The sequence below is a fragment of the Empidonax traillii genome, unplaced genomic scaffold (assembly GCF_003031625.1).
Source record: "Empidonax traillii isolate 1590-97213 ecotype Southwest subspecies unplaced genomic scaffold, ASM303162v1 scaffold1:size7828297, whole genome shotgun sequence".
Lineage (NCBI taxonomy): Eukaryota > Metazoa > Chordata > Aves > Passeriformes > Tyrannidae > Empidonax > Empidonax traillii.
In genome coordinates, this window is record NW_020955194.1 from 4,116,015 (window position 1) to 4,142,717 (window position 26,703).

At 34.4% G+C, this 26,703-nt stretch overlaps 1 protein-coding gene across 1 annotated transcript in view; it reads left to right on the top strand.

Annotated features, from left to right (window-relative positions):
* CFAP47 (cilia and flagella associated protein 47) overlaps positions 1 to 26,703 on the top strand; it is a 281,400-nt gene that overhangs the window by 120,823 nt on the left and 133,874 nt on the right. Inside the window, exons 48-51 of the mRNA XM_027894062.1 lie at positions 4,103 to 4,246; positions 5,835 to 6,008; positions 14,300 to 14,411; positions 23,188 to 23,325. Of these exons, the coding sequence (XP_027749863.1) occupies positions 4,103 to 4,246; positions 5,835 to 6,008; positions 14,300 to 14,411; positions 23,188 to 23,325 (568 nt within the window). The remainder of the gene's footprint in view (positions 1 to 4,102; positions 4,247 to 5,834; positions 6,009 to 14,299; positions 14,412 to 23,187; positions 23,326 to 26,703) is intronic.

Sequence of the window (26,703 nt, forward strand, 5' to 3'; positions counted from 1 at the left end):
TTTTTAAAAAAATGGATTCCTGGTTAATATTGTTAAAGTTTACAGTTGTGGAATGCACAAATGCATGTAAATACTGACTTGAGTGTTATTTCTCAAAGTCTATATTGTAGATAATATAAAGCTTGTTAGGAAAAATAATTTACTTCAATTAATAGTTGGCTGAGCTTAATTCTAATGTTTCACTTCTGACAATTATTAGTCTGTTACTGAATGATGTTATCACAATGAAAGTGAAAAAATTAGTTGTTTAATCTAGGGAATAAATGCACTATTTCTGAAGGAAAAAAAAAGGAGACATGTTGAGGAATAAAATAGAAGAACTAGATTGCATACAGTTAAAAATGTGGTAAGCATAGACAGTATATTGTGTATACTTTTATCATATCTACTTTTTGTATGAAACCCTTGACACAGGAGGAGTGAGAGCAGAGAGTAAAGATGGAGGCAATATGATTTCCCTCAGAAAATTATTGGTCAAATTTCAGAGAACTTTTCCCATTTAAATTAAAGAAAAAAAAATAGGGAAGGAGTTTAAGCTGTGAGAGAAGGGATAAAGATTCATTAAGAGATAAAACCAGTGAAATATCTCCTGAGATTTGTATTATGGTTTGGTTTATGTACTTGATGGAACTTTTTGATTGCAGAGCCACTGAAGAATACTAGTGAGTTAATTTATAGAGAAATTTTTCTGAAATTTGGTAGTCAAAAGAGGGGGGGCAGATTCAAACAAGAAGAGTTAATATCTGGGGAAAGACCGTACTGTGGGTGCTCTGTCAAATGGTGAGAGTAGACAAGGAACGAGTTCATTAGAAAGTAAAGAAAGACAAAAAAATGTAAAGAAAAGAAATATTACAGTGCTACCTCTTCTTGCACATACATTTTAACATACTACTATTTTATTTATTAAACACTGATTTTTTTTAATGTTACATTAGCTTAAAATCAACTGATATATAACACAGAAGTGTAAGGGGTTTTTCCACCTTTTTTAAACAGACAGTTTCTAAACAGATTTGCGTTATTCTTTTGATGGTTTTATTTTTCACTTCGGAGTGTTTCTAAGTACATGCTTTTAAATGTCTTGTAGGGGAGTTATGCTTTTATACTTTTAAGTTCTGCCCATTTTCTTAGCAAGGAAATAAGAAGTACTCCAATTTGAGCATGTACTCTGTCTGTGTGAGAGAGGGAATGTGTACCTCTTAGTCTCTCTATGAAATGCATGTACATAATCACAAAGTCTGGCCTAAGTATTATGCCCTAAATTTGCAAAATCAAACATTGATGGACAAAAAAATATGAAAATGTGAAGTTCTTCCTATCCTTTTAAATCTCAGGGTTAATTTTGTGACTGTACATTATTCTTTTCACAAGGTTTCTTTCATGTTCAGTACAAGCAATGTGTTACTCTTGTTAGGAGTTAGAGACTTTACATTTCTATATACATTTATTTTAGTTGGAGCTTCTCCATCAGAAGTTTTTCCACACTTTTATGTTGTTAGTTAGCACTATTGCAAGTGTCATTTTAATTTTTCCTCTTTGAAATATTCCGTAGAGAAAAACAGATGCTCATAGTGAAACTGAGGATGGGGTTGTTCAATCTGCCGCACTTAGTTTCTTGAACCAAATATTTAGTGTTCAAAGCACTTTTTGCAGACATGAGTGGGCAAATATGTGTGTTAGGTAGAACACTTTATAAATGGAGCAAATAAAATTGTCAAGTCATTTGCTTAAAGCCACGGACGGCATTAGTGACAGAGGTGGAATAAGAACACAGTTGAATCTGAGATCTGTGATTGGGGTTTTTTTGTTTGTATTTTTTTGTGGGGTTTTGGGTTTGTTTTTGTGGTTTTGGTTGTTGTTTGTTTGTTTTTGGGGGGTTTTGTTTGTTTTATTTTGTTTTGTTTTTTTAATATGGGAGTTCAGGCTTAACATCTGAAGTTTCCATAATTCTTTCAAGTGTGAGATGAATGTAATTGTTCCATCTATCACTTTCAGCCTCTCCAGGTATGGGTTCAATACATGGAGCCTTTTTATGTACCTTGGATTGAACCACCTACCATTATGTGAGAAAATTCTAACTCCCTTAGCATTAGTTGTGTTTCTTATAATTTTAACAGGCTTTGGATAAAATTTTGCATTAAGCAGAGCTCCTGTAAGAATTAGATGATTAAAACTCTTTATTAATGAACAAGTACAAGGGAGTAGAATTTAATATATATTTTCTTTCAAGTTTCTAATGTTTGCAGTTAACCCTAATATCTTTCTTTAGAAGATACTTTTAGACAAATTCATGCTATATTAGAAGGATTTATTCACAAATCTTTGTTTGTGAAGCCTAGCCATGATGATGATGATGATGATAAGGATTTATTACAGAAGAATTTCAAAGTAGCCATTTTTGTCAACTAAATTTCTCTAGATAATAAGTTTTTGTGTTAGAGATTAAGAAGAATTACTTGTGCTACATACTGGTGTAATTATCACTAGTGTGGATAAAGGAAGCATCTGATACCAATGGCATTAGAAGTCATTAAAATTAAAACAACTTATGCCCTCAAATTTTCACTGTCTTCCTATTTTCCTTAGCTAGGAACAACCATGATGATGTTTTTCCTCTATCCCACCTTTTAAAGTGCTGAATTAGCAGAGTGATGACCTGCCAGTTTTAAAACTGGTCAAGCTGGTTTTCAAAAGGATAAAGCTGTTCCTGATGTTGTGGAGGAAAAAAACCATGAGAATAAAAATAAACTTTTGATGCCTTCTTTTCACTTTCATTTTGTTCTTGGCAAGAAGATATCAGTCAATTACTTTTTTTCTTTTATATTTTCTACAAGAGATATATAATTGTGGTTATTACAGACTTGGAGACCAGAGTGATAAAAGCATTTTAAAAGACTGAGGCACTACACAAAACTCAAAATTCCAAATAGGTATACGAGCTCAACCACTCAATTTACCTCTAAACAACTAAAAATTAAGCATTTATCATAGATATTAAGCAAACCTTGTATATATATGATACTGCAGGTCCTGTTTCATGCCATGGATTGGTTCTGATGACCACAGGTTCTTAGTTTCTGAGGCTGAGTCTGCTGAGCTTGAGAGACTTTCAAAGAAGGAAAAAAGACTGAAGTATCATCTCTAGTCCCTCAAATCCACTGTTTATCTCTGATGTTTATATACAGTTTTCCATGGAGAAGACCATTATGGGTCAAAGGAGTATTTTCTCTTTTCATAGATCAGATTAATCTTCTCTATTTGACAAGGCATGTATATTGGCTTATGAATGGCAGTTTATTTTCTCTTTCAGATGGATATTAACTTTTTTTCAGTTGGATGTTTAGTTGTCTGGTTCTCTCAAATAGTAGGAATCTGAACAGCATTATTTTAGTTTGACTACTTTTATGCAAACTTCAAGCATGTATTACAAAATATCTCACTTTCTACCACAACCAAGCAGTCTAGTGATACGTCTGGATGCAAGATAAACATGTTTCTTAAACAGGCTTTCGAACTCCTCAGGACAGGCATTCTTTAAGGTAGTTTAGTCTCTTGAAAGACCAGATTCTGAGAACACAGGACTGTAAATACTCCTTTGGAGATGGAGTTCTTAATTCATTAGCAAGACTGATCCTGTAATAAAGTCAGTTGCCAAACGAGGCAGTATAGGCCAGCACAGCACATCAGCACTTCAAAGAGGTACACGAAGATATTTTTTTTTGCAGATAGAGAAGGAGCAGAGTTTTGGCTAGCATTAAACAGCATCATAAAGTTACTTCTAAATGTTTATGATGATACTTAAAAATTCCATCTTGACCATTAGCTAGATCATGCTCATATTTTTCTAATGAGTATTCCTGCTGACAGTATTGCTACTGATATTGTGGGTGCTGTACTTCTGGCTGCCTGGAGTAAGAGATTTATTATTAGTTTAATTCATTTTTAAAATACACTGGTTTTATTCTCCCCAAAGGTGCTCTGAGCCAGTACTTTGAGTTAATGAATACTGTACTCTGATGTGGTGATCACTGCAGGCGAAAGCTGAAACGCACATTAAAAAATTTAAATCCATAATCCAATTTACATTTTGCTTTTATTTCAGAGTAATACTTCCAGTGTGGACTGGAAACTTGAAGCAAAGTTGGAAGGAGAGGGGTTTTATGGCCCTCCTGTAATAAATGTTGGTGTAGGTGAAACAGCTCTCTATCCTCTCACGTTCAATCCTGTTGCTGAGTGTAAAACAACGGTAAGAGAAAAATTAGTTTCAACATTTGAAAAGGAGGCTTCTATCAATAAAATTACCATCAGTATTGAAATTATTAGAGTGTTTAGATGGTTACAAATATTAAATCATCTGCTTGAGACAAAGAAATGGAAATATTTCCTACTGGTTGAAATAACAACCTAAAGCAACTAACTTTGCAGATCTTAAGATTAGGCAGGATAGATTTCTCCACCCCCATTATCATCTCTTTTTTTTTTTACTTTTCTATTAAAACCTTCATTTCTATTCATTTATATAAAGTCAATAAATCCTACAATTATTCTCTAAAGATTCTGAACTTTTACCACAAAAATATACATTGTGTTAGTCTGAATTAAAATATATATATTAAATTGCATTTTGTTGCCTGAGTAATAAAGCAGTAACATTGAGTATTTCTGATTGCATGCATACATCACAAATGAATTTCTATGATGAGTACTTTACTTAGTAAAATAATTTATTTTGCAAGTTAAGGCAGTACTTCAATGCTGCTTTTGCCATCAGAGTAATCACTATTGTGAATGCTAAAATGAAGAGCAGAGCAAAGGTTATGACACATTTAGCAAGAAGCAGTATTTGTGGGTTTGCCTGTATAAGAGCTGAGAGATTTTGACTGCAGGTTGCTATTGAAATGTGTGAATTGCCAAAGACAAAAGATCCCCAAAATATTCTGTGAAACATAAGTAACCATTCTGCTTTCATTACCAACCAAATGTAATTTAGTTTAGGAATCCAGTATTATAAAATTATTAAAAGCCAGAAACCTTAAATCCTTTGATGGCAAATGATATTGAAGAACATTTTAGTTGAATCACAAAATCATCAAGGTTATAAGTCCTCCAATATTATCCAGTCCAGCCAATAACCCAGCACCACCACAGTCAACCTGAGACCACATCCCAAGTGCCACATCCAGATGCCTCTTGAACACTTCTACAGATGGTGACTCCACCACCTCCCTGGGCAGTTAAATCTAATTCTTAACAACTCTTTCAGTAAAACCTTTTTTCTAATGTCTAATCTGAACTTCCCCTGGCACAACTTAAGGCCATTTCCTTTTCATCTTTCACTTGAGACATAGAGAAGAGACCCACCTCTACCTCACTACAACATCCTTTCAGGTAGTTGAAGAAAGCAATGAGTTCCCCTTGAGTCTTCTTTTCTCCAAGATCAAAATTTCCAGTTCCCTCAGCCCAGGTGAAGGACAGGTGGAAATGCTCAATGAGTGAAGTTCAACATTATGTAAGAAATAAGGAGGCATGAGAAAATATTTTCTTACATATTTGTTTTTCAAGAAGAAGCCAAGAATTATAAAATTTAGAAATATGTAGACTTTATATTGTTACATTTCATTATTTAGAAAAACTAAAAATGAAAGCTTTTGGTTTTTTGGTTTCGTTCTCTGTTTAGAAATGGAATTTACTAAAGAGAGAAGTCAATAGGAGCACTTTCTTGTAAGCATGGTTTTCCACGTAAATTTAAGATTAATGAACTAAAAGAGTTGCTTTGGCAGCCAAAGGGGACTTGTACAGTGATGAAACTTTTTTTTATCCTTTCTTTGTCATAGGGGAAGCTTATTCTTCGAAATGTTACAGCTGGCACTGAAAACATCTTCACTCTTAAGGGAATAGGGAAGAAACCTCTGCCACAGGGTTGTATGGTGATAGATTGCCCAGTGGGAAAGGTCACTCATAAAATTTTATGGGTGCACAATTATACGAAGAACAAGTTAACATACAAGGTAATTTTTTTTGATAATGTGACGAATACTTTTCTGTCCAAGGACCTGTACAATATGTATTACTGTAGCAAATCTTACTGTAATTGCAGATATCCTAATAAACTTCACGTATGCATGAGAAAATTTTACATAGTTTAAAGTATATGGATATGTTTACAGTCAGGAAATTTGTGAGCTAGTGTATGATTTTACTGTATATTTTATGAAAAAAAAAAAGATTTGTGTTTTAGTGTGGTTCCTGAGGGGACAACCCTCCTACAATTGCTCTCTGTTCATTTACTGATCTTTCCTCCCTTCCTTCTCCACTGATTTGAAAACATTGGCCAACTCCATCAGTTTTCAAATCAGGGGCTTTAGAATTACTGGGTTCATAAAATTGTCATAAAACATTGAATATTACAGGTGCAGGAAAAGGACAAAAGTTACTAACCAGCTAAGGGAAGGATTGCAGCATGAGCTCTCTATACACACTTCCAATGGCCCAGTGGCCTGGCCAGTAAGTGCTTGCATTTCATGGAAGAAATTCTGGCAGTTTCTGTCTATTACTCAGCTGTTAATACAGCAGTGTTGGAGGAAGTTGGGAATACTTTGTGTTTGCTGATGGGAAAGAATATTCAGAGGCAATAACTGGGGTTGTTGAGTGGCAATGGGTCACTGGGGAGGTTTATACAAACTCTTAGAAAATAGAGTTTTATTAGTTTCCCTGCTCAAGAAGATGTTTTTACTATTAAATATAGTCCTGATTATTTTTCATATCTTCAATTAAATATTTTTTATAACTGGATTTACACACATTTTCCTGTTTAAAAAGTGTTGTAGTACTTTAACTCCATGATTTTCCTATCTTGTCTGCATGTTTATTTGAAAGTGATGAAAGTATTTCAGTAGTTTTCCTTCCTCTCTTATCTATTTATTGGATCTCATGTCATACACCAGCAGAGGCAGAATGTATTTTAGGGCAAAGAAGATGACTTCTGCTTTTCTTCTCAGCTGCAAAGAAAGTTCTTGAGTAGCAACATCTTAGACTTTTCTCAAGAAAAATCCATATTTGTGACTCTATCGTGGCATTTAAATCTAGAGTAGATGGCATGTAGTTATTTTTGCTATGAACTGTTTGCCAGAAGGGCTCAGTCTATTCAAGCAGTGGAGGGAGTGGGATAGTGATTGCCAGCATATGTAAATATAAAATCTGACAAGTTAACTGGTGTGGACTTGCAAACAGAGTGATCTTTTGTTCTCTGCCTCAGTGCCAGTAGCACCAAATGCTGCTTTACTCAAAATGAAAGGTAATGGTAAAGAGTGACCTCTCCTTATTTCATAAAGAATTTTTATAAATTTCATAAATTTATATACCAGCAGCAGCTTTCTACAATGGTAATTCATGGCAATGTGAAAATCCTTCCTTGAACTCTTACTAGTCTCCAGTTTTCCAGGTTTTCACTGGTGGATCTACGTTTAATAACCTCTGTATCCTATAGAAAGGTCCAGCTTTATATTCCTATTTTTTGGCTCATTATTATGCCCCAAACCAGAGAGGGAAATGTATTTTTTGGGCATCACCAGCTTTGACATTTTTCTTTTCAACAATCTTAGTTTTTTAGATGTGAATGCATTTACATTTCTAATACTTTTGTACTTTCATCTCCGAAAGAAGTGAAAGTTTTTGAAAGTTGGAAACAGAACTATTTTTTCTGCTTTCGCATTTTGTGTGAACTCAATATTTTTGTGCCAATGAAAGTGAAAGGCACAGAAATAAGAAACTTCAAAATGAATACATTAAAGTCATTCATTGTATGTGTTTCCAGAAACATTGCATTAAATGAATTTATGACAGCTGTAACTAAGCCAGGATGAGCTGAGTCGGATTGAACTTTGACCTCCTTGAGGGTGTTGTCTGGATCCTGAAATCTGGTTTTGGTTGGTCTTGTGGTGGTAGGGTTTTTGTGGGGTTTTTTGTGGTTTTTCTTTTTCCTTCTGTGAAATACCACTTGACAGTCCAGCTATGTGTGTTCTTTTTGCCCTGGGACTTCTGGGAGAGTAGTAGTAAGGTCAGCTATTTCATGCTTGTATGCATGTACTAAATTAATCAGTGTGAATAATGTATTTTCTCTATGGAATGTTTTTACCCAGAAGTAGCTACGGAACAGTTGAAGCAAGGTGGGCTGGAATTGCTGGAAAGGGCACAGTTACAAAACCTATTGGTGTCTGGAAACTCTCCCCTCAACAAAGCAAATAATATTAATCACTTCCAGCACTCTCCAGCAGATGTCATGTAGTGTCTTGTGCTATTGTAGTGAGCAAAGTATATTTGCTTGCTTTTATTTCCAGAAGGGTTTGTCTATAAATTGGGATTTAATCACTAAATCTAGAACATGACCACCAGTATCGATATTTATTAGGAGAATGCAGAAAAACCTCCTCTAAGGGGGAAATGTGACCAAAGACCTTGTTGGAAAAGCAAAATAAACTTTATTTTCCCAGATGTGTGTACCACAAAGGGCAACAGGAGAAAGGAATTATAGTTATTTTGTTGGTGGTGTTCATTCCATGCTGCCTGATTATTGGTAATGTGAAGCAGAGCACAACAGACTAGTTTTGTCTTTGTCAGTGTTTCCCTTAAGGGCAATTGCTGACAGCTCAGTGTTAACTCCTCCTCCTGTTTAATCCAACATCTGTGAGATTTTCCTATATTGTCCTTGAGCTAAATTAGTGATTAGGTAGAAGAAATGTTGTCAGTCTTGGCAGAGACAAAGCTAATCCAAAAAGTAATAGTTTTGGAAATGTTTTTGGTGGGATCTTTTGTAATTTTGTTGGCTAGTGAACAGCTTCATTATTAAATTGGTTGATTTGCCCCATACACCCTGCATTGATGGAGTATATCCACTATACGAGGTAATTTCTCATAGATAAACTGGGACATACATGATATTAAAAAAAGCCATAAGAATTCATTTACTGAAGGAATAAACCTCAAACTATATCAAGACTGGTATGAAATGTTCCAGTAGCTGACAAACATAATAATTTATGGGCATGTCCATAAACAACTTACTGCACAATGAATCCCTAGCAATAAGTTATTTAGCTGAATTAATACTTGGGTAATTTTGCCTTTGAGATATAAATTTAACTTCACTATTCCATTTTAATAACTTCAGATATTAAACTATAAACTTAACTAAAACCTCATTTCATTAAAAAATAAATTACATTGTATACTCTGTTTCTCAGTATATGCTGTATTTATCTAATAGCCTAAACCAAAATAAGGGTACCACTGCAAAAGTGACTATTTAAAATGAAAGTACGTTTGGGAAGAGGAAGAGGGAAATAAGTCTTTACTGCATAAGGAAAGCTCTCTTCCCTCTGAATAATGCTTTTTTCCTTTTCAGTCATATATAGGGGGTTTATGTCTGGGGCTGCAATAATTTTTGTGTGTGTGGTTTGATTGTCTTTGCAACCATTAGTGAGTATCTAGAGCTGGGAAGATGTGCCACTGGAATTCAGTGGAGGTCACATCACTGTACCTTAAAAAATTCTAAGCAGAACACTTTCATTGCCCACAAAAGCTTTCCGTGATTAAAAAGACAATTTCCATAAATTCCCTTGAAAAATGTGAACTTTTTTTATGGTCTCTTTTAAACTGATTGATGTGTTAAACCTTAGGGAACTACTGCCACTGTGTTCTTCATGGCTGGTTCCGGGGGATCTTACAACAAATAGACTTTTTCATGATTAACTTACTCCTGGATATGAAAAAAAAAAACAACATCACAACAGGATTCATAAAGAATTTGTGCACATATAACATCAACCAGAGAGCATGTCCTTCTCTGGTGCTGAATTAATGTAAGGTTAGTGACTGCAACTTAAATGGAGTTAGTATCTGTAAAATTAGATTCAAATCATCCTACAAGAGGATGCAGTGTAAAACATTTCTATGAAAATTCAATCTGTCAGTCTCATGACAAAATTTGTAATGCAGGGGTTTTTTGTGTTTTTTTTTTTTTTTTTTAATATATGTATATAAAAGACGCTGCTGGATATAAATAAATAATTGCCTGACGCGTTGATGTTTCCTTCTAATTACCCCTTGGGTAGTAACTTTAGCTGTAAAGGTGCCTAATTCTTTCAAGTCTTGGTTTTGCAACAAAAATATAAAACTGTGCAACCGTTTTTCTCAATGCTGTTCAAAACAGATACCATTAAAGTAAATCCTCCAGAGGAATCTCATGCACAGTTAAATTACCTTTCAGGTATTAGGTTATACAAACTGTTAGTAATTTATGAAACTATGGTGGAATAAATACATAATGAAAAGACATGAAATCCCCTGCTCTCTGGTGCATTTATATCTCTTTCCTCTGTGTATCTATTTTGGATCTTTACGATGTCAATCAAAGAATGGCATGAAGGTTGGGTATTTGTAACAAATGCCTCAAAGTAATAAAATTATGTATCATAAAACTTTAATGAGGGTCTTCCCCATTCAGGCTAAGTCTTATTTGGTAATGTATCTGATATTTCAGAGAATAAATTCTGTGCCACTCAAGAAACATTATGACTGAGGGTCACCAAGTTTGTGTTCTTTAACCAAAAGTAAATATGTGTATTTCATAATCCTTCTATTTTTGTCCTTTCCTCTAATTTCAATCCTTTTGGCTTCCACGTTACCTATCAAAACTTCTGTAACAGGCTTCATTAAAGAAAAAACCATTCTTCATAGCAATAATAGAAGGTGGAAAGGCCTACAAAATTTTAGAGTAAGCGTAGTTGTTGGCAGGTGTTTTTTGTGATGGCTAATTATGAAATTGTTTGATCAGTTAAGGGTATAGTAAGATCTTAGGTCAGATTTTTTTCTTGAAATAGGTTAGTGGTCTTGACAGATGGCCTTGCACATTAGGACAGAGGCTAACAGACTGCCTGTCCCACTACCTGGTAGAGAAGTAATTCCATATCTTGACTCATTCTGGAGAACTTTTAAATCTGAATGGTATTTTTGTTGTTGTTGATAAAAGCACCCTAGTTTTTACCCTATTTTCTTCAAAATATATTTGTCTAAAAATAATGACCTGTTAAAGATTTTGTTGTGCACATTGAGATGCCTTTGGGAACATGTTAGGTTATTATAGAATATACAATTATATAATGCTACATCTGAGGCTAAAATTGTGTCTTTTTTTTTACATACAATCCTCATAAAAATGCATTCTAATAAGCAATACCTATCTCTCTACTATTCAAAAGACAGTTGACTTAAGGCTCACTGGGCATCAATTCTTTCATTGCTTCGCTCCAACCCTTCCACTACATTTATAAAATCTTTGGAATAAGTTATTGTTATAAAAATCTGCAATTTCTGGACTTTTTCCCCATGTAAATTCTCCAACTTTTTCACTTTCTGAGTGTTCTTGGATGTGTTGTTTTTGCATAAATACATGTGTAATATATCTATAGTTAAGCAGACGTATGTCACACAACATTATGTCATATTGGAATCTCAAATGTCTGTGAACACTTCTCTTTCAATAGGATTCTTGGTATGATTTGTGGTATTAGTATAAATTGCCTCGTGTGCATGTGCAAGTGTGGGCATGCACCTTTAGTATCCATTTGTCATCTGAGGTTGATCATTTAATTAGTCCCAGTAGCAGAGCTGATAAATCACATGGCCATTAGAGCAAGACAAAGTTTGAATTAAGGAACACGTAAAAGGTAATTGGTGAGTGATGTCTGTTACAAGCATAGACCTTGTCAGGATGTTGGAGGTAGGCGATAATTTCTTGTGACCACTGTTTGGAGGTTGGCTGAGGTGTGAGTGACTTCAAGAGTGGAGACAAATAGGGTTACAAAATGAATGGGAGTGATTCATTAACGATAGGATGGTGAGTGTTGGTGTCAGTAGGAACAGTGAGCAGCATAAGGAATGCGAGTGAGTTTAGTGACTGCGGTGGGAGAGGTGACAGCAAACTGCAGACAGCATCAGTTATGGACAAGATTTAGTGAACCCAAAAGGCTCAATCTGATGCAGGGGAGGGAAGGGAGAATTCCTTCATGTCTTTTGATATCGGCATCTGGATCAAACACTGAATGTACTGAAATTGGTCCATTGCTTTCACTCAACCTCTTCCTATTTGGTTATACAGTCATTTCCTTAAGATTAACAACTTCATTTTAAAATAAATGAGCATCTCTTAGTTCTCAGAAAAGGTTTCCAAAACTTCTCTCCAATGACTGAAAATCATCAAACTTTCAGTCCATATTTACTCATCAGCAATCCATAGGTGTTTAATGTTTACAGTCAACTATGCCAGTAGTGTTGCTTTTACTTTGACATCTTTTTCTAGAAACTAGTCAGGTACATCCAGTCTTTGATGGAAAGTGCATTACCCTACTCTTGTGCTTTTGAGCCAATTTAAATTAATCACATTTAAACTACTATTGGTTCTGTCTCCATGTTACCTTTTCCTTAAATAAAAATCTCATTTTAACTGATCTTATTTCTATCCCTAATAATTTGCTGTCATTTCTGTTATCCTAGTTGTATTTTTAAGTACTTAGCCTTTACTTTTGTACACATTCTTTGTAAACTGAAATAGAATAATCCATAAATGTAGAATCATGAATAATTTATTATTTATCTTTTATTAAATGAAATTTCCTCATCTTCAGTGTGTAACAGCTCTTCCTTTCTTATGCTTTCTCTTTGTTAACATAGTTAAAGGTTTTTTTTCAGTTTTTTTTCCCAATTTACCAAGGCTCCTCCTTGGTATCTTTTTTAGCCTTTTTCTTTTTTTTTTTTCCCCCCCCCCTGCCCTCTCCCCTTTTTTTTTTTCTCTTGACAAGCAGTCTCTTTTCCTATGCTTTTTGGTTATTGGACTTTGTATATCCAGTTTGAAATGCGGGAAGAGGAAGATTTTTGCCTTACCGTGTTTTTTCTCTGTTATCTGGAATAGAAGTTCCAGATTGTACTTGCACCTGAACAAGGGATTATATTAACATAATTACCACAGAGAGGGAATGCATTATAGGCAATGACTGGCTGTATCAGAAGGCAAGATGATTTAAGAATTGGGTTTTTCAACAGAAAATATTAAGAAAACATATTTACTTTAAAAAAAAAAAGTAACTTTTGGTAGCATGAATATGATCTGTACATCTAATGCTGGTTTTGTTGCAAAAGAAATCTTTGTAGAATGCAGGTCTCCAACTGGATGCTTGACAGGCTAGCTGTTGTCATTAATGAAATAACTAAATGAACTGGGGAAAAAAAAATCTAAGCTTTTCTAACTTGACTTGTGATTCTACTCAAAATTCACCTAAAGATCAGAGAGACCATTTTTTAATGTAATAAGAAATTGCAGCATGCTACAGTACTATGTGATATCCTGAAGATATTTTTTTTTAAAAGCCTCCATGCCTTAATGGCAAATTGTCACCTGCAGCAGAGTGCAGAAATTGCAGTGTCAATTTAAAATGCTGTCCCTCAGCAGGAGTTTGCTTCACCCAGGGGCAGAGGTAACAGAAGAGAGGGTGTGAGCAGAACCATTCACATGGTTCACCTGCTGCTGTTTGTACCAGTGACTCCAGCATGGAATTACCAGCTGTGCTTGGTGGTGCCTCAGACTTCAATGCCTCTTCCATGAGCAGCTGATCACAGAGTCTGTCTGTAAAAAGGGAGAAATGAGAGACAATTAAAAAATACTCTCAGCATATATTCTTGCACTGAGTGTTATAGTTTGCAAAATATAAAATTCAGCATGTGACAATTGTATTGGCCTTTTCCTTGTTCACAGTTACTATGTATGTCATCATGTATGCGTGTCATTTACAAATGACACATCAAAAGTGTCACATTTACAGATTTACAAGCGACACATCAAAAAACACAGTTTAATACCGCTTGAGGTCCAGCAAATGATGTTATAATGACACTTCAGATTTTGCTTTGCTCTGTCTGGTTAGATGGATCACTACTGCTGAATGTCTTTGTCATACTTCTAAAAAACAGTATGTAAAATCTTCAGGCTCTGACTGTGCACAGTTATGTATATGTAGGTAGTTCCATGGCCTTAGCAATATACTTTTAATTGCATTGAGCAATGACTTAAAAATTAGTGCTTGATATGATCTGTATATGCCAGCATTGCTCTTACAGTATGTGTTCTTTCATGTCCATAAAGGCCAGGACTTACTGATAGAATCCCTTTCAAAGCAAGTAGAATGGATATGTGTCTATAGTGTTCTTACAGCAATAATTTGCTTTTGATGCCTTTTCCTCTCTTCATCAGGTATATTCAGATCTTTCAATGGTGAGTGGTGCACCTGTTCTTGCTGTCAACCCAGATGACACAGCTTCCTATGCTTTGAGTGTATCTCCGTGGAGACGGGGAACCTATCAAGGTACAGTTTAGAACTCAAATATATAAAATATCCCTATAAATTAGCAAACTAAATCTATTTACATCTGATGCTTACATTTTTTCTGCATAGCCTTTCTTCTGGAAGGCTATAATTCCTGGTGATACTGTTTTTAAGATGGCTTATATTTTTATTTTGAAAGGTATCTTACTGGTTAAAATATGGTAAGGTCCTTCAAAATTGCCAGCATATGTACAACCTTATGCATTTAATTGATCTCATGAAAATTGGCTTAATAGGAAGTAATAATTTTGAATTATCACCAGCTTCATGGATCTAAATTTAATTTTCCAAAACCTGATGAATACCTGTAGTTATTTTAACACTACTAGAACCAAAGATTTAAAGGCAGAGACCAGAATTTCGTTTTTTTTCCCTAATTAATGTTCAGTCTGTCGATCACAAGGCAAGAGTACATAAACAGAATGTAGTGAACTTAGTTCCTACTTTGAGATGTGTGGAAACTTGAGATAACTAAAATTAGTTGTGCATAATTTGTGTCCATCCATGTTTATGATAGTATTCTTACGATGCAACAGCAAAACTTTTGCTTGGTTTATTTCTTTAAGCCAGGATATCATAGTTGATGTTTTGTCCTGAAAATAATTCTTTTAACGAATCAGATTTCAGAAGTTTTAAATGCTTAGTAATAGTTCTGCAATTCCACGGTGCTCATTCTTTACCTCATAATATGAAAAGCACAATTTTGAGAATGAGGCTGTACAATCAGTCTTTTTCTTCCTCGTAGGTTAACTCTTGAACTCTTATCAGAGTATAAGAGTGGGAGGGAATTATGGAAACAGAAGAGACTGTGCTAAAGTAAATGACTAGCACTTGGGAAAGCTAGGTTTGAGCAACTTCTTAAACAAAAGGTTTTCTAATAGTGGATATATTAAAAATATAAAATTCTTAGCATATATAGTTTTGATTTTGTGAGTTCCTAACTCCAAACACTTGATTCTGCTACCTTCTTAGATAATTGAGATTAATGACAGCTGTTTCTCAGCATTAAAAAGCTATTAAGTCTTGTCCCTGAGGATGCCAAATTACTTTGCTCTTTTAGCCATTTTGTTTTTAGTATCTGATATGTAATAATGCCATCTCAATTCACAGGTGATTTGTGCAAAGAAGTTAATACTTGTAGCAAAGCTTGGCCTAGTGTCATAGGAAGACTTCAGTGCCCTGATTTGTAGCCCTGAGAAAAAAATCATTCTATATGAATAGGAGTCAGCTTTCAATGAAATTGTGATCATCAAAAATGTGCAGCAGGAAATACTGAGTATATGCTTAATTTTAACTTATGCCTTTTTTTTAAGCATTAAAGATTTAGGAATAGTCTCTTCTTCTGCCTTAGAAAATCCCCAGTTCTTTTATATATACTGAAAGTTTTAGTAGAAGAGGCTCCAAGGGATCCATCACACAGCAAATTAATACCAGGAGATAAAAGCCATACCTTCAAAGGGACATTGATGGCATGTTCAGATCTACATCTCCTATGTTCCATCATTCCCGTGACTTCTATTACAGTAGTTTCCATTGTGTTTTAAAGTATTATATGTTCACTGAGTGAAAAAAGAGAGAACAGTCAGTCTCTCTAACCAGACAAAAAGTTGCTGGTTCAAATGCTGGGAACATGCTCTTTTTCTCATAAAAGTTCATTTATTTTTACACTTTAAAATAACTTCATAGAAGGCTAAAGTTAGCCTTTGGAAAGGACAGGGCCCAGTTATCTACAGTCCACCCCCTGGCTCAGTGCTTGCTTTAATCACTGCCTCAGGAAATCATGTTCATTCTTCCTCTGAAGCAGAGACAGTTTTGGTTATGTCACAGAAATTTGGGCACACTCTCTAATCATTCAGCTGCTGTAGAGGGAAGAGGAGTGGAGGCAAGAAAGAGACCACTGTGACAGGTTTGAAAGGCAGCAGCTGACTTTGCTGTCTGGTGTTAGGTTTGAAATAAACCTAACTACCAGTTGTTCTGTCTAAGGTAACAGGTTAGGAAGTGCTTACTTGGTGACTTAAAGGAGAGTGGAAGGCTCACTGTGCAAGTGAGTCTGGGAAGTCATGTTTGTTCTCAAAAGCAGAATTTTCAGGTCCTGTGAAACTTCAGTCTCAAAGCTGATATATATATATATATATATATATATATATATATGTGTGTGTATTTTTGGCACTTTCAGGATTTTTCAACAGCCAGCTGAAGCTTGAGGATCCCAGATTAGATGTAAGTGATCCAAGTGGGAACTAGTAAGGACTCAGGAATCTAAGTCCTTTGTTGGTTCAAAATGCTACAGGCAAAGTATAACTTTTTTTTTTTTACCCCCAAGAAAAGTATTCTTTATTCAGTTTGGTGATTTTGTTTAGGAAGAATTAAATAATCCATGGGGCCAACATTTTGAATGATTGAAAATAAAAACAATTCTCAAAAGCTATCCACAGAGCGAGTAGATTTTATCCTGCAAGTTAAAAAGAACAACTATTTAGATATCTAGTTGAAGACTCTATCATAATGACAAGGGATAATTTCAAGTTTAGAACTTCCTAACTTATAAGTATAAAACTTTCTACACTTGGTGTTCTAGTACTATTTTCGTCATAATAAAATAAATTCTACTAAAAGAACTTTTACTGTGTAAGTTGTTGTATTGAGCAAATGGTCTGCATTTTTCGACGTCCTTTTAGCTGCAAAATTATATAGCTGCAAAATTATGCTTCTTTTGCTTTCTGTCTTGCTGTTTTATGGTTGCTAAGATAAAAGTGGGCCCAGTTCTTTTCAAAAGTCCATTTGGAAGAATTCCAATAAAGGGCTAATATTATATGCTTCAGCTGGTTTGTAGCTGCATGACAGCTTCAGCACAGAAATTATAGCTAATAAACACCTCACACAAGATTCTGTCATTAGGTAAAATTCTTTAGCAACCTCTTTTTTAAGTAATAGAGCAATTTCCTTTAGGCTTGATAAAGCATCTTCTACGAGTTCCTTTATCTTTTATAAAATTTTTGTTTCTGCTTTCCATGGAACAGATCAGAATTTTTCCAGAATAGACCAAAGCTCATAATGCTTGAATGAATATGTCTTGTGCAGAAAAACTACACACCTGTTATATTCAGGGCCCCTTTATCCATAGAAAAACTAGCTTTTGGAAAGGAGCTTTCTAATTTTATATATCACCTTTCATTAGTTTTTTAACTATGCCTATATTTAGTAGGCAGCAATTTTCCATGCTAGTTGGAGCTTATGAAGCTTAAATTGAGGAAAAAGGGCAGTATGTTCCAGGCCATGGCCTGTAAGATGCAGCTGTAGGACAGTTTCAGTGAGATGGTGAAGATCATGCCAATACAGTCTGGTCTGTAAATGAGTGGATTGAACTTGTTTCTTTAATAATATTTTCCTTTCAACACTGTTGTTGAAAAAAACCACAAACGTTGCCCATTTCTTTGTTTGCTGGAATTCTGCAATTTGATCTACTGATCCCTCTAATTTCAATGGAATCATAAAAACATATGAGGGAGGAAGACCATCTTTGTAGTTTCTTGTGGCTTTTACCATATTTCCAGCACCTGCCTGGACCTTTGCTTTGAGCACTTCCTCTTCACCTGTGACACCCTGACGAATTGAGTCTAATTTGTTGGTAATAATGAAAAAGTTAGAAGGCTCTTCTGGTTGCTTGATTACCCTGAATGGTTCTGCTGGATTGTTGGAGTTCACTGAGGGAGAGCCCCTCTATCCATATATACCAGCACCTGGCAGGATGATTCCTGGCATGCATTTTCCATCTATCCTAGTGCAGTTGGAGCTACATGCTGCTGTCCCTTTCATATTGGAGTTTCTTTGTCATATTAAGAAGAGACAGTGAGAATTGTAAAGAAAACAATTCACCTCTTTATTAAATGCTAAAAAGCCAGTATATGAATCATAGGTGGCAGTGGGATTTGCCACTTGCTCTTTTCTCCCAGGTATACCTTTTAGAGCTGATTCTGAATTTTTTTCGTTGATGCAGGGAGCAATTCATTATTCCCAGTATACTAACAAGTAGTGAGTGGTATTTACAGAAACTCTGTAGAATTTATATGTCTCATTATAGAGGTTTTTGTATGCAAAATAGAGATTATAAAGTTTGTTCTAACCCACAGTAAATATTCTTTTTTTGTCAGTAGAAAAACTGCAAGAAGAAAAATTGACCAAAACTATAGCATGCATAGATTACACTCATCTTTTTAGTTTATCTTATATCTTCTGTGAAACTTTTCTATAATAGCAACTATGCATAGATTTTGTTGGCCAGAAAAAAAAGAAACAAACAAACACCAAAACCAACAAGATGAGAAAAGATAAAAATCGTCATCCTATCCCCAAAACTTTATTATGTTCATGTAAGTATATTTAAACCACAATCCAAACATTTCTGTATCTTTTCAGATTTGTGTGATGAATCCCATGCAGCCTTCTGTTCTTGTTTCCAGTTAAAATACTGGGAAATTGTGGACCTTTATCATCTCTCTGCAGCAGAAAATAATCATGAACAACACAGATATTTGAAATACTCCTTTTAAATTATACAGAAAGGAAAACACTGAGTATTTCTTGTTTTCTTAATTGTATTCATGGATGGAGTATTGTAGTATATAACCAATGAATCAGTGTAACATGTGGTGTTGCAATTACAGTTTTATTGGGAAATAAATCAGCCTGCCTCCTTTTAAAGGGATACATATTATCTGAAGCAATATAAAACAAGGCTTTGGTATTAATACATGGACTGTAGTTATATGAAAAGTTTAAATACTGGATAGTAAAGCTGGAAAATTTACAATGATGTTTTGACCAAGAAAGCTTTTAAAGGAATGAGGTATCAGCAAAAGGAGAACTTCCTCAATCTATGCAAATTTTAATTATTTATTTTCAGTATAATTCTAGGAATACTTGTATTATTGCTTTGGCAAGTTTAGTATCCTTATTATGCAAGTTTGATGTCCCATATATATGCTAAAGGAGAGCTGAGGAATGTTGTTTTTTAAAACAGTTGATGATGGCATAATTCTGTGGCCAGTTGAATCAGTGGGAATTGTATCTCTGGGATGTACAAGAAGTTTTGTTTGGCTTTGAGTGTACACTTGGAGAATTGTCAGCCATGACATTTTGGCAAGTTACGTTGTTGTGTAATGTGTGACACGAGTCAGAACGGAGCAACCAGATACAAGAGGAAACCCCAAACGTCTGAGGAGAGCTGTGCATCAACAAATGATCATTTACTGGTTCTTCTATGGCGTCAATAAGGAAACATGAGATACCTCTGCCTCTGATGAAGTCAGTGTAAGCAACAGTGGTTCTGTAGGGTGAGAGGGGGTTCACAGCAGAAGGATTAGAACTTCCTGTACCAGAGCCCTTTCATGACACAGAAGCCAAGCTCAGCAGAACCTTATGAAAAAAATGTAAATTTTCTTATTATAGTTGTTATTTTAAATCTTTAATTTTTGATGCATTTTTTGCACATTTCCAGTATTACTTCATAGAGTGCTAAGTGCTTTTTATTCTTCTTCACTGTATAAAACTCTTTTATTCCATCCTGCAAAACATCTTTTGACAGGAGTATTTTTGTAGCCCATAATTTGAATAAATTAATATATTTATGAATCATCTGCTATCCTGATCTCCGCTAGTGCTCACTGGGTTGCACTATTACCTCTCCAACCAGGAGGGTATTCTGCTTAGGAATATTTCCTAGGAAAATATTTTGCATTAATCTATAGTCTCAAGCAATACTATGTACTGTCCTCGCTGATAAGGATTCTGCATTTTGTATTTGACTTGAAATTAATGCACTTTTTTCTTTTGTTATTTGCAGTTCTTGCCAACAATGATTTTCTTTTTTTCCCCTAATAAAAAATTTAAATAGCTTTGAGCCAGTAGTAGATACTTTGGTACCCATGAAAATTACGAAAGACGATTTATGAATATTTTAAGATTAAGCAGATAAACTGAGTTATAAACTCTGGACCATCTGTAGTAAAACTCATTATTTTTATTGAAATACTTTGACAGATTTAATTGAGAGTCTTGCAGAGATCTGAATTCACTACATCAATCCAGTCACCTTTATCGATCAAGATTATAACCTTGTTGCTATTAATTCTGTTTGTTTGAGATCTGTTTTCCATAAAGAAGGAAAATTGAGTGTCAGCGATTATACTGCAATTCTTCACTGATTTTTTGATCGTGCCACTGCTGGATTATCAGCACAGCAGTTTAGCAATTCAAGTAGTTTTTCGTTACCATAGTTCTTCTGCGAGCTCTTGGAATAGTCTTGAGCATTAGCAATTTATGCTTTTGGAACTTTTTAAGCATTCCAATATTTGCTGCAAATAAAAGGTAATTATTCAAAGTGGCTCAGCCCATTATTTTGATGCTTTTGAGAGCAGGGCAGGGAAAAAAAGGCACTGTTTGGTTTACCATTTCCTTACTTAAAACTGTGATCACTCATGTTGGGCCCTCTTTCTCCCCCACACACATGAACATTACATGATTCTGAAATACAGACAATTGGTAAAGAAAATCCCCATTGTCACTGCAAGGAAGAACTATAAGGAAAAGTTACTAACATTTTAAAATGAACTCTAACAAAGTATTATTTACTGTAAGAAGTCTTTAGAATTTATGAATGTATTGATCTTCAGCATTTAGCCAAGTCTTTTCCATCAATTTTAAAGCTATAATTTTAAATTTTTTAACTCAGCTTCTTATAATTGTTCATATCATTCAAACATATTGATGGTACGGATAATATTTAAAATTAATGAATGCTCTCTTGGACTTTGCTTCTGTCTTCTAATATGGTGCTTGAATTGACCAAAATAATAGTAGGATTATATATTGAGACATAAAGTCAGATTAATTAGTTAGTGTTTATCCTAAGATCCATTAGCTATTAGTGCCATTAAATATGTCCTCTTACATCAATATTTATATACCTGGAGTATTTTCTTCAGACTTCATTCCTCTGAGCTTTCCATAATAGTTTTTTTTCAATTCTTCTTACACATCTACCTTATCTTTCAAAATTAAGAAAAAAAAATCAATAATTTCCTCAAATTGCAATAATTCTATTTGGACCCAATTTCTTATTGGCTTATTTACTGGGAGTAATTTTAGCAATTTGTATAATTTTGTGATTTAAAATTCTTTCTTTTGGTTTTAATTATTTTTTATTTTATTCTTAGTTTCATTTATTTGAATTTTATAACATTTTTTTAACAGAGGGAAGAAAATCTGGGATTCTAATGTTTTTAAATTTAAACTTACATGGCTCCTCTGGATTTAAATACAAATCCATTTCCATTTTTTGGAGGGTTCTGTTTTCAGCTTTGATGTATATACGTGTGCTACCCAGTTTCTGTCTCTCAAAGGAAAAGAGATTCTCCCCTGTAATTATATAATTTAATACTTCTGAGCAGAAATAATTTTTCAATGTTTATAATTTTGAAGTTGCCACCTGCAGTAGCTACCAGTGAGAGTATCAGGAACAAATTTTGTGTTTTTCAAGGCTTCCTGGTAACATTTGATTTCAGTTATGTTCAGTTTGCCTTTTTTTTTTTTTCTCTTAAGAGTAACATCATTCTAGCACAGTGTTACTATCAAAAGTAATCGTGAGGCCGTTTGATTAAGGTTGAACCCCCCTAAAATGAAAAGAGTCATAGAATGGTTTGAATTGGAAGGGACCTTACAGACCATTTAGTTCCATGCAGCTTTTTGCAGAAGTCTGGGGGGGAAAACGTTAATCCTCGAGAACTGTAAATGAGACTGGTGTGTACAGGTGTCTGTTCAGGAGGCCTGATCAGCTCCTGGCTGCCAAAGTCACAGTGGCTTCCTGAGCCAAGTGTTGTGACCTGTGTGGTGCCATCTCCCCCCTCACTGCTGCTCCCTTTTCCAGGTCCCACCTGAGCCTTGCTGTTTAGCTTTAGCTGTTCCATTAGCTAGAAAGGTGCTAAATTCAGCTCCTCAGGAAGCACAGCACATCCTCTCTGCCGTGTGATCTGTTGCCACACATCCATCCCACTCAAAGCTGGAGAAACAAAACCCTCCGACAGATGTGGGTGTTTTCAAATCCAGTTGTTCTTTTACTCTCATGTTGATTGTCCGTTTAGAATTTTTAAAGTTCCAATATTAGTAGTTTTTCCAAGCTCTTAATAAGACACTTTAAACAAGTAACAACTTGAAAATCCTGGTTTTACAGTCTCTCTATATTTTGTTTTCCTGAAATACTTGTATACAACTTAACATACAATGCAAAACCAGATTCACAGGAATATTCTTGCTATTCCATTCATTGTCTTAGAGCATTAGAATGAGACACTCTGATTAAAAAATTAAACAAAACAGAAAAACCCCAGAAGGAATCAAGACTGTGCATAGAAATTGAACTAGGAAAAAAGTAATGTTATTGATCACCATATTTTATAATTTTTATGAAGTGGATTTGCTTGTATTTCTTATTACTGATTTTTTCCAGGTACTCATTATGGATCTGTTCAGGTAAGTAGAAAAGCACTTTCAGGAGGAAAAATGGTTAATTTTCTTGTACTCACACAAGATGTATTTTTAAATACCTTAAATTATAATTGGATGGCTGACACCTGGAGAGGAAGTTTTACTTCATTTTTTTATTAATTTTGAACTGAGGAAATACTTGTACATGTCTGGCAGTCTGTTTTTTTAAAGCTAATGCCTGCATAATATAACACCTGGTATCTATTTGTTTTAGGAGTAATTTCATTTGTTGCTGAAGATGAAGACCAACAGCAGTCTCAATGCAACAGCTCACCAGAGAAGACAGATGGTGAACAGACCCTTCGGAAATTGCCAACAGAGACACCACAAACTCTTGATGCAGCAAACAGTGGTATGTTTATTATTATGGATAAATTCATTGTCAATTTTTATAAAATTATGTCATTATTTGTTTTAAATTAAATGAATATTTATTATGCCAGGCCACATGCCTAAAGACAGTGTCAAGTCAAATGTTTATTCCAGAAATATATGAAATTCTCCTCTTATGTTTTTTGAAGCATTTTTATGAAATGTTAATCTGAGCTTGTTTTTTCTTTTCCTCTTTTTATTTTTATTTTGACAATGTCACTGTTGCATGTTGTTGGAGAATTTTTTTAATGCTTTCTTTATAACTATCTGATAATATAAATAGCGCTGATGTCAAAGCAGAGCATTTCTGAAATTCATATTGCTCCACTTCATTCCGCTGTGGAAAAAACTTCCTTTTAATTGTCAGTCATAGATAATGATCTTTTGACCAGTTCCAATAAAATCAAGAGAAAATATACCTGGTTGGTTTCAGATTGTCACCAACTAGTTTATTCTAAACAGTTCCTGCGTTACTTCTGAGATTTTAAATGTTCCAGAGAAATACTTTTTGTGATTGTAAATGTGCACACCAAATAGACAAAGGTAGGTTTTGGTTTTGCTTTCTTTTTTTCTTTCCACTTTCTTATTTATATTTGCAAGTAAAACTTTGTCTATAGAACTATGCTTTTTGTGCCTTTAATATCTAATTTGGTATGTATTTAAATTATCAAATATTGTGTTGAGTGACTAAAGCATATTTCTCGCAAACAAAGCTATCAAGAAAAGCTTTAAACTGAAAAAGGAGTTGTTTTAGCCAATATTTAGACTTCAGAAAATTGATAGGAGCTTGCAATTGTAGATCTCTTTGTCTTCTTTATAACTGTATTTTTTAGATAGATGAAAACTAGAATTGATCTAGCTCTAAAAGGAATTAGAAGCTAATTTTATTATCAATAAATAAGAATTTGAGTTAATTCATTGTGAATATTAGAAAGTCTGTTCTTTTATAGTCTATTAATATCTGTATTTAACACTACATAGATACTCAGAGTTTATTATCCATTTCTGATATGAAGCCATGCCAAGAATTGACAATCCATGTAGACATGACAGAGGCAGGGCAGGAAGAAGGCAGAAGCCCAGGGAAGTGAAGTGACTCTCCCTGACCATACCAGTACCTTAATGTTGGGAACTATTTAAAAAACACACCCTTTTCTTCCTCACAAACCAGAGCCCTATGAATTAATATGCGTTGTCTCTCTGATCTACCAGATTTGTTACCACACTCCTCTTTGCTAAATATTTCATGTGAATTTTGAAACACATTTTTTTATACAGTTCAAATTACGGGTGCAGTTTCTTTGTGGTCTGCAGTTTGCTGCTTTTTAACATCTGTAGTTAAAACTAACAAAAGATAATAAAGTTTTTTCTGTGATTATGTAGCTCTTGTATAATCTTCAAAAATGTTTTTTTTAGTGCAAATGGTTCATAATACATGTGAGTTTAGAATAGAAATTAGAGTAATGTAGCGGCACATGACTAAATGGTGTTTTAATAAGGTGACAAAAGGTCTAAGGTTTTCCCTTTGCTTATAATATAGATAAAACTGTTGCAGCAGATAAATTATAATTAAAGAAGCAAAAGGCAAGTCAGTGCTTGACAAATATAGGAACAGGGATTGAGAAGAAGTCTAGAAAAATCAAATAGAGGATTTTGAAAGCCAAAGGAAAAATAAAAGTAAACTATATTTAAAAAGAAAGAGTTTTGTGAGGAGAGTACAGATTCAGTTCTTTGGTTTAGTATGTTTAATGGGAACATTAGTAGTGTTAAACAGTACTGTTTTTTTAAATTCTGGTGTAAGAAGAGCTAGAAATAGGAGGAAACCCATAAGAAACCAGTTAGAAAGAAATTATCAATATTTAGCGTACACTGTTTTCAAGGTCCCAGAATATTTTCCTGCATTCGATTCCTACAAAGAGCTTCTTTATCTGAATTTTCATATACAGCAACATGGAAGTTGCTTGGAGTTAAAACTCATACAGCACATCATTGCAAGTTTACAGAAGAAGGGTTTTAACAAATATTAAATTAAGATGATATATGCAGACAATGCAGTAGAGATGAGAATTATAGATCTCAATATATTAAGAGGAATTAATCATAAAAAAAAATATAAGGAGTGATGCCAAGTACAGGGAAGTACTGGAGATAATCTTTGAATCTCTACTGAAAGCTTGCAAATATTCATGAATTTAGTTATGCTTCTATTGTGTAAATTAAACATTTTTTCTTACGAGGTTTTTGCAAATTAAGCAATCATCAGTCCAAAACTAGTGAAGGCTTTAATTGAAAGTAACTGAAAATAGAAAGTTAAGTAAGAAAAAAGCTTAAGTCTCAGTACTGTCTCTGTCACCAATATGAATTGAGGGCATTGCTCTTAGGTAGAAAAGCCAGTGTAAATTCACAGTTTACTATTACTATAACTGATAAGCCTTTTGCTTGTTTTACATCCCCAATAATAATAATGTGAGATTGACTGCTCGATTTGTAAATTTAAAATGTTTTTCGAACATGTTTAGTACATTAAAATACAATAAATTTATGCAATGAAACATTAGTCTCGCAACGTGTTGAGAGGGGCCAGGTCATCAGCCCCAGATCAGCTCCTTTTTTGCTGTGCGCTAATTTACATGGGTACAGTCACTCCTTCACAGAGGATTTCACTGGTAATTGGAGCAATCTGCACAGCTTATTCGTATATGGCTACATCATGTCTTTCAGTTGCCATCTTTTGGTATTTTTGTACTACTGTAGAGTTGTATTTTTGCCTTATTGTAACCTACATGTTTCTAGTATACTTGGCTAACTCAAGTTGCGTGACTGCTAGCAATGTTTAGGGCATTGTTAGGATTGCTTTCCTTAGTGGACTTAAACGTGAAATGACTCTCCCCTAGTACAGTGTCGTGTAACAATAGAATTGCTTCTTCAGTACAGAAGATAAACCCTTAAAGTGTCCATATCCTAGGAAGAGCAAGCTTTGATCTCGCCCTTAAATCATGCAAATGCTTCTAGTCATTGTAAAAAAACATAATTCGTCATCGCAATGATTCATTTGTACAAGACATCTATAATGGCTGCAACTGGGAGAAGTACCTGCTGAAAACAGCTAAATAGAGATGGAATGTCACAAGATCTGATCTAACATATGTGATAGTCTTCTTCTGAACTTACTTCAAAGAGGAACTAGCAGAGTCTTAACTTCATCCTACACAGTTTTCTTTTACACCTCTATTTTTTATGGTACTTTTACATAAAAATTAATTATTGTATGACTTTTCATAGTAGAATGATTGATGGATATTTCCAAGATTTAGGAACTATTAATTGCAAGGTGCACACCACTAGTAGAATGCAAAAC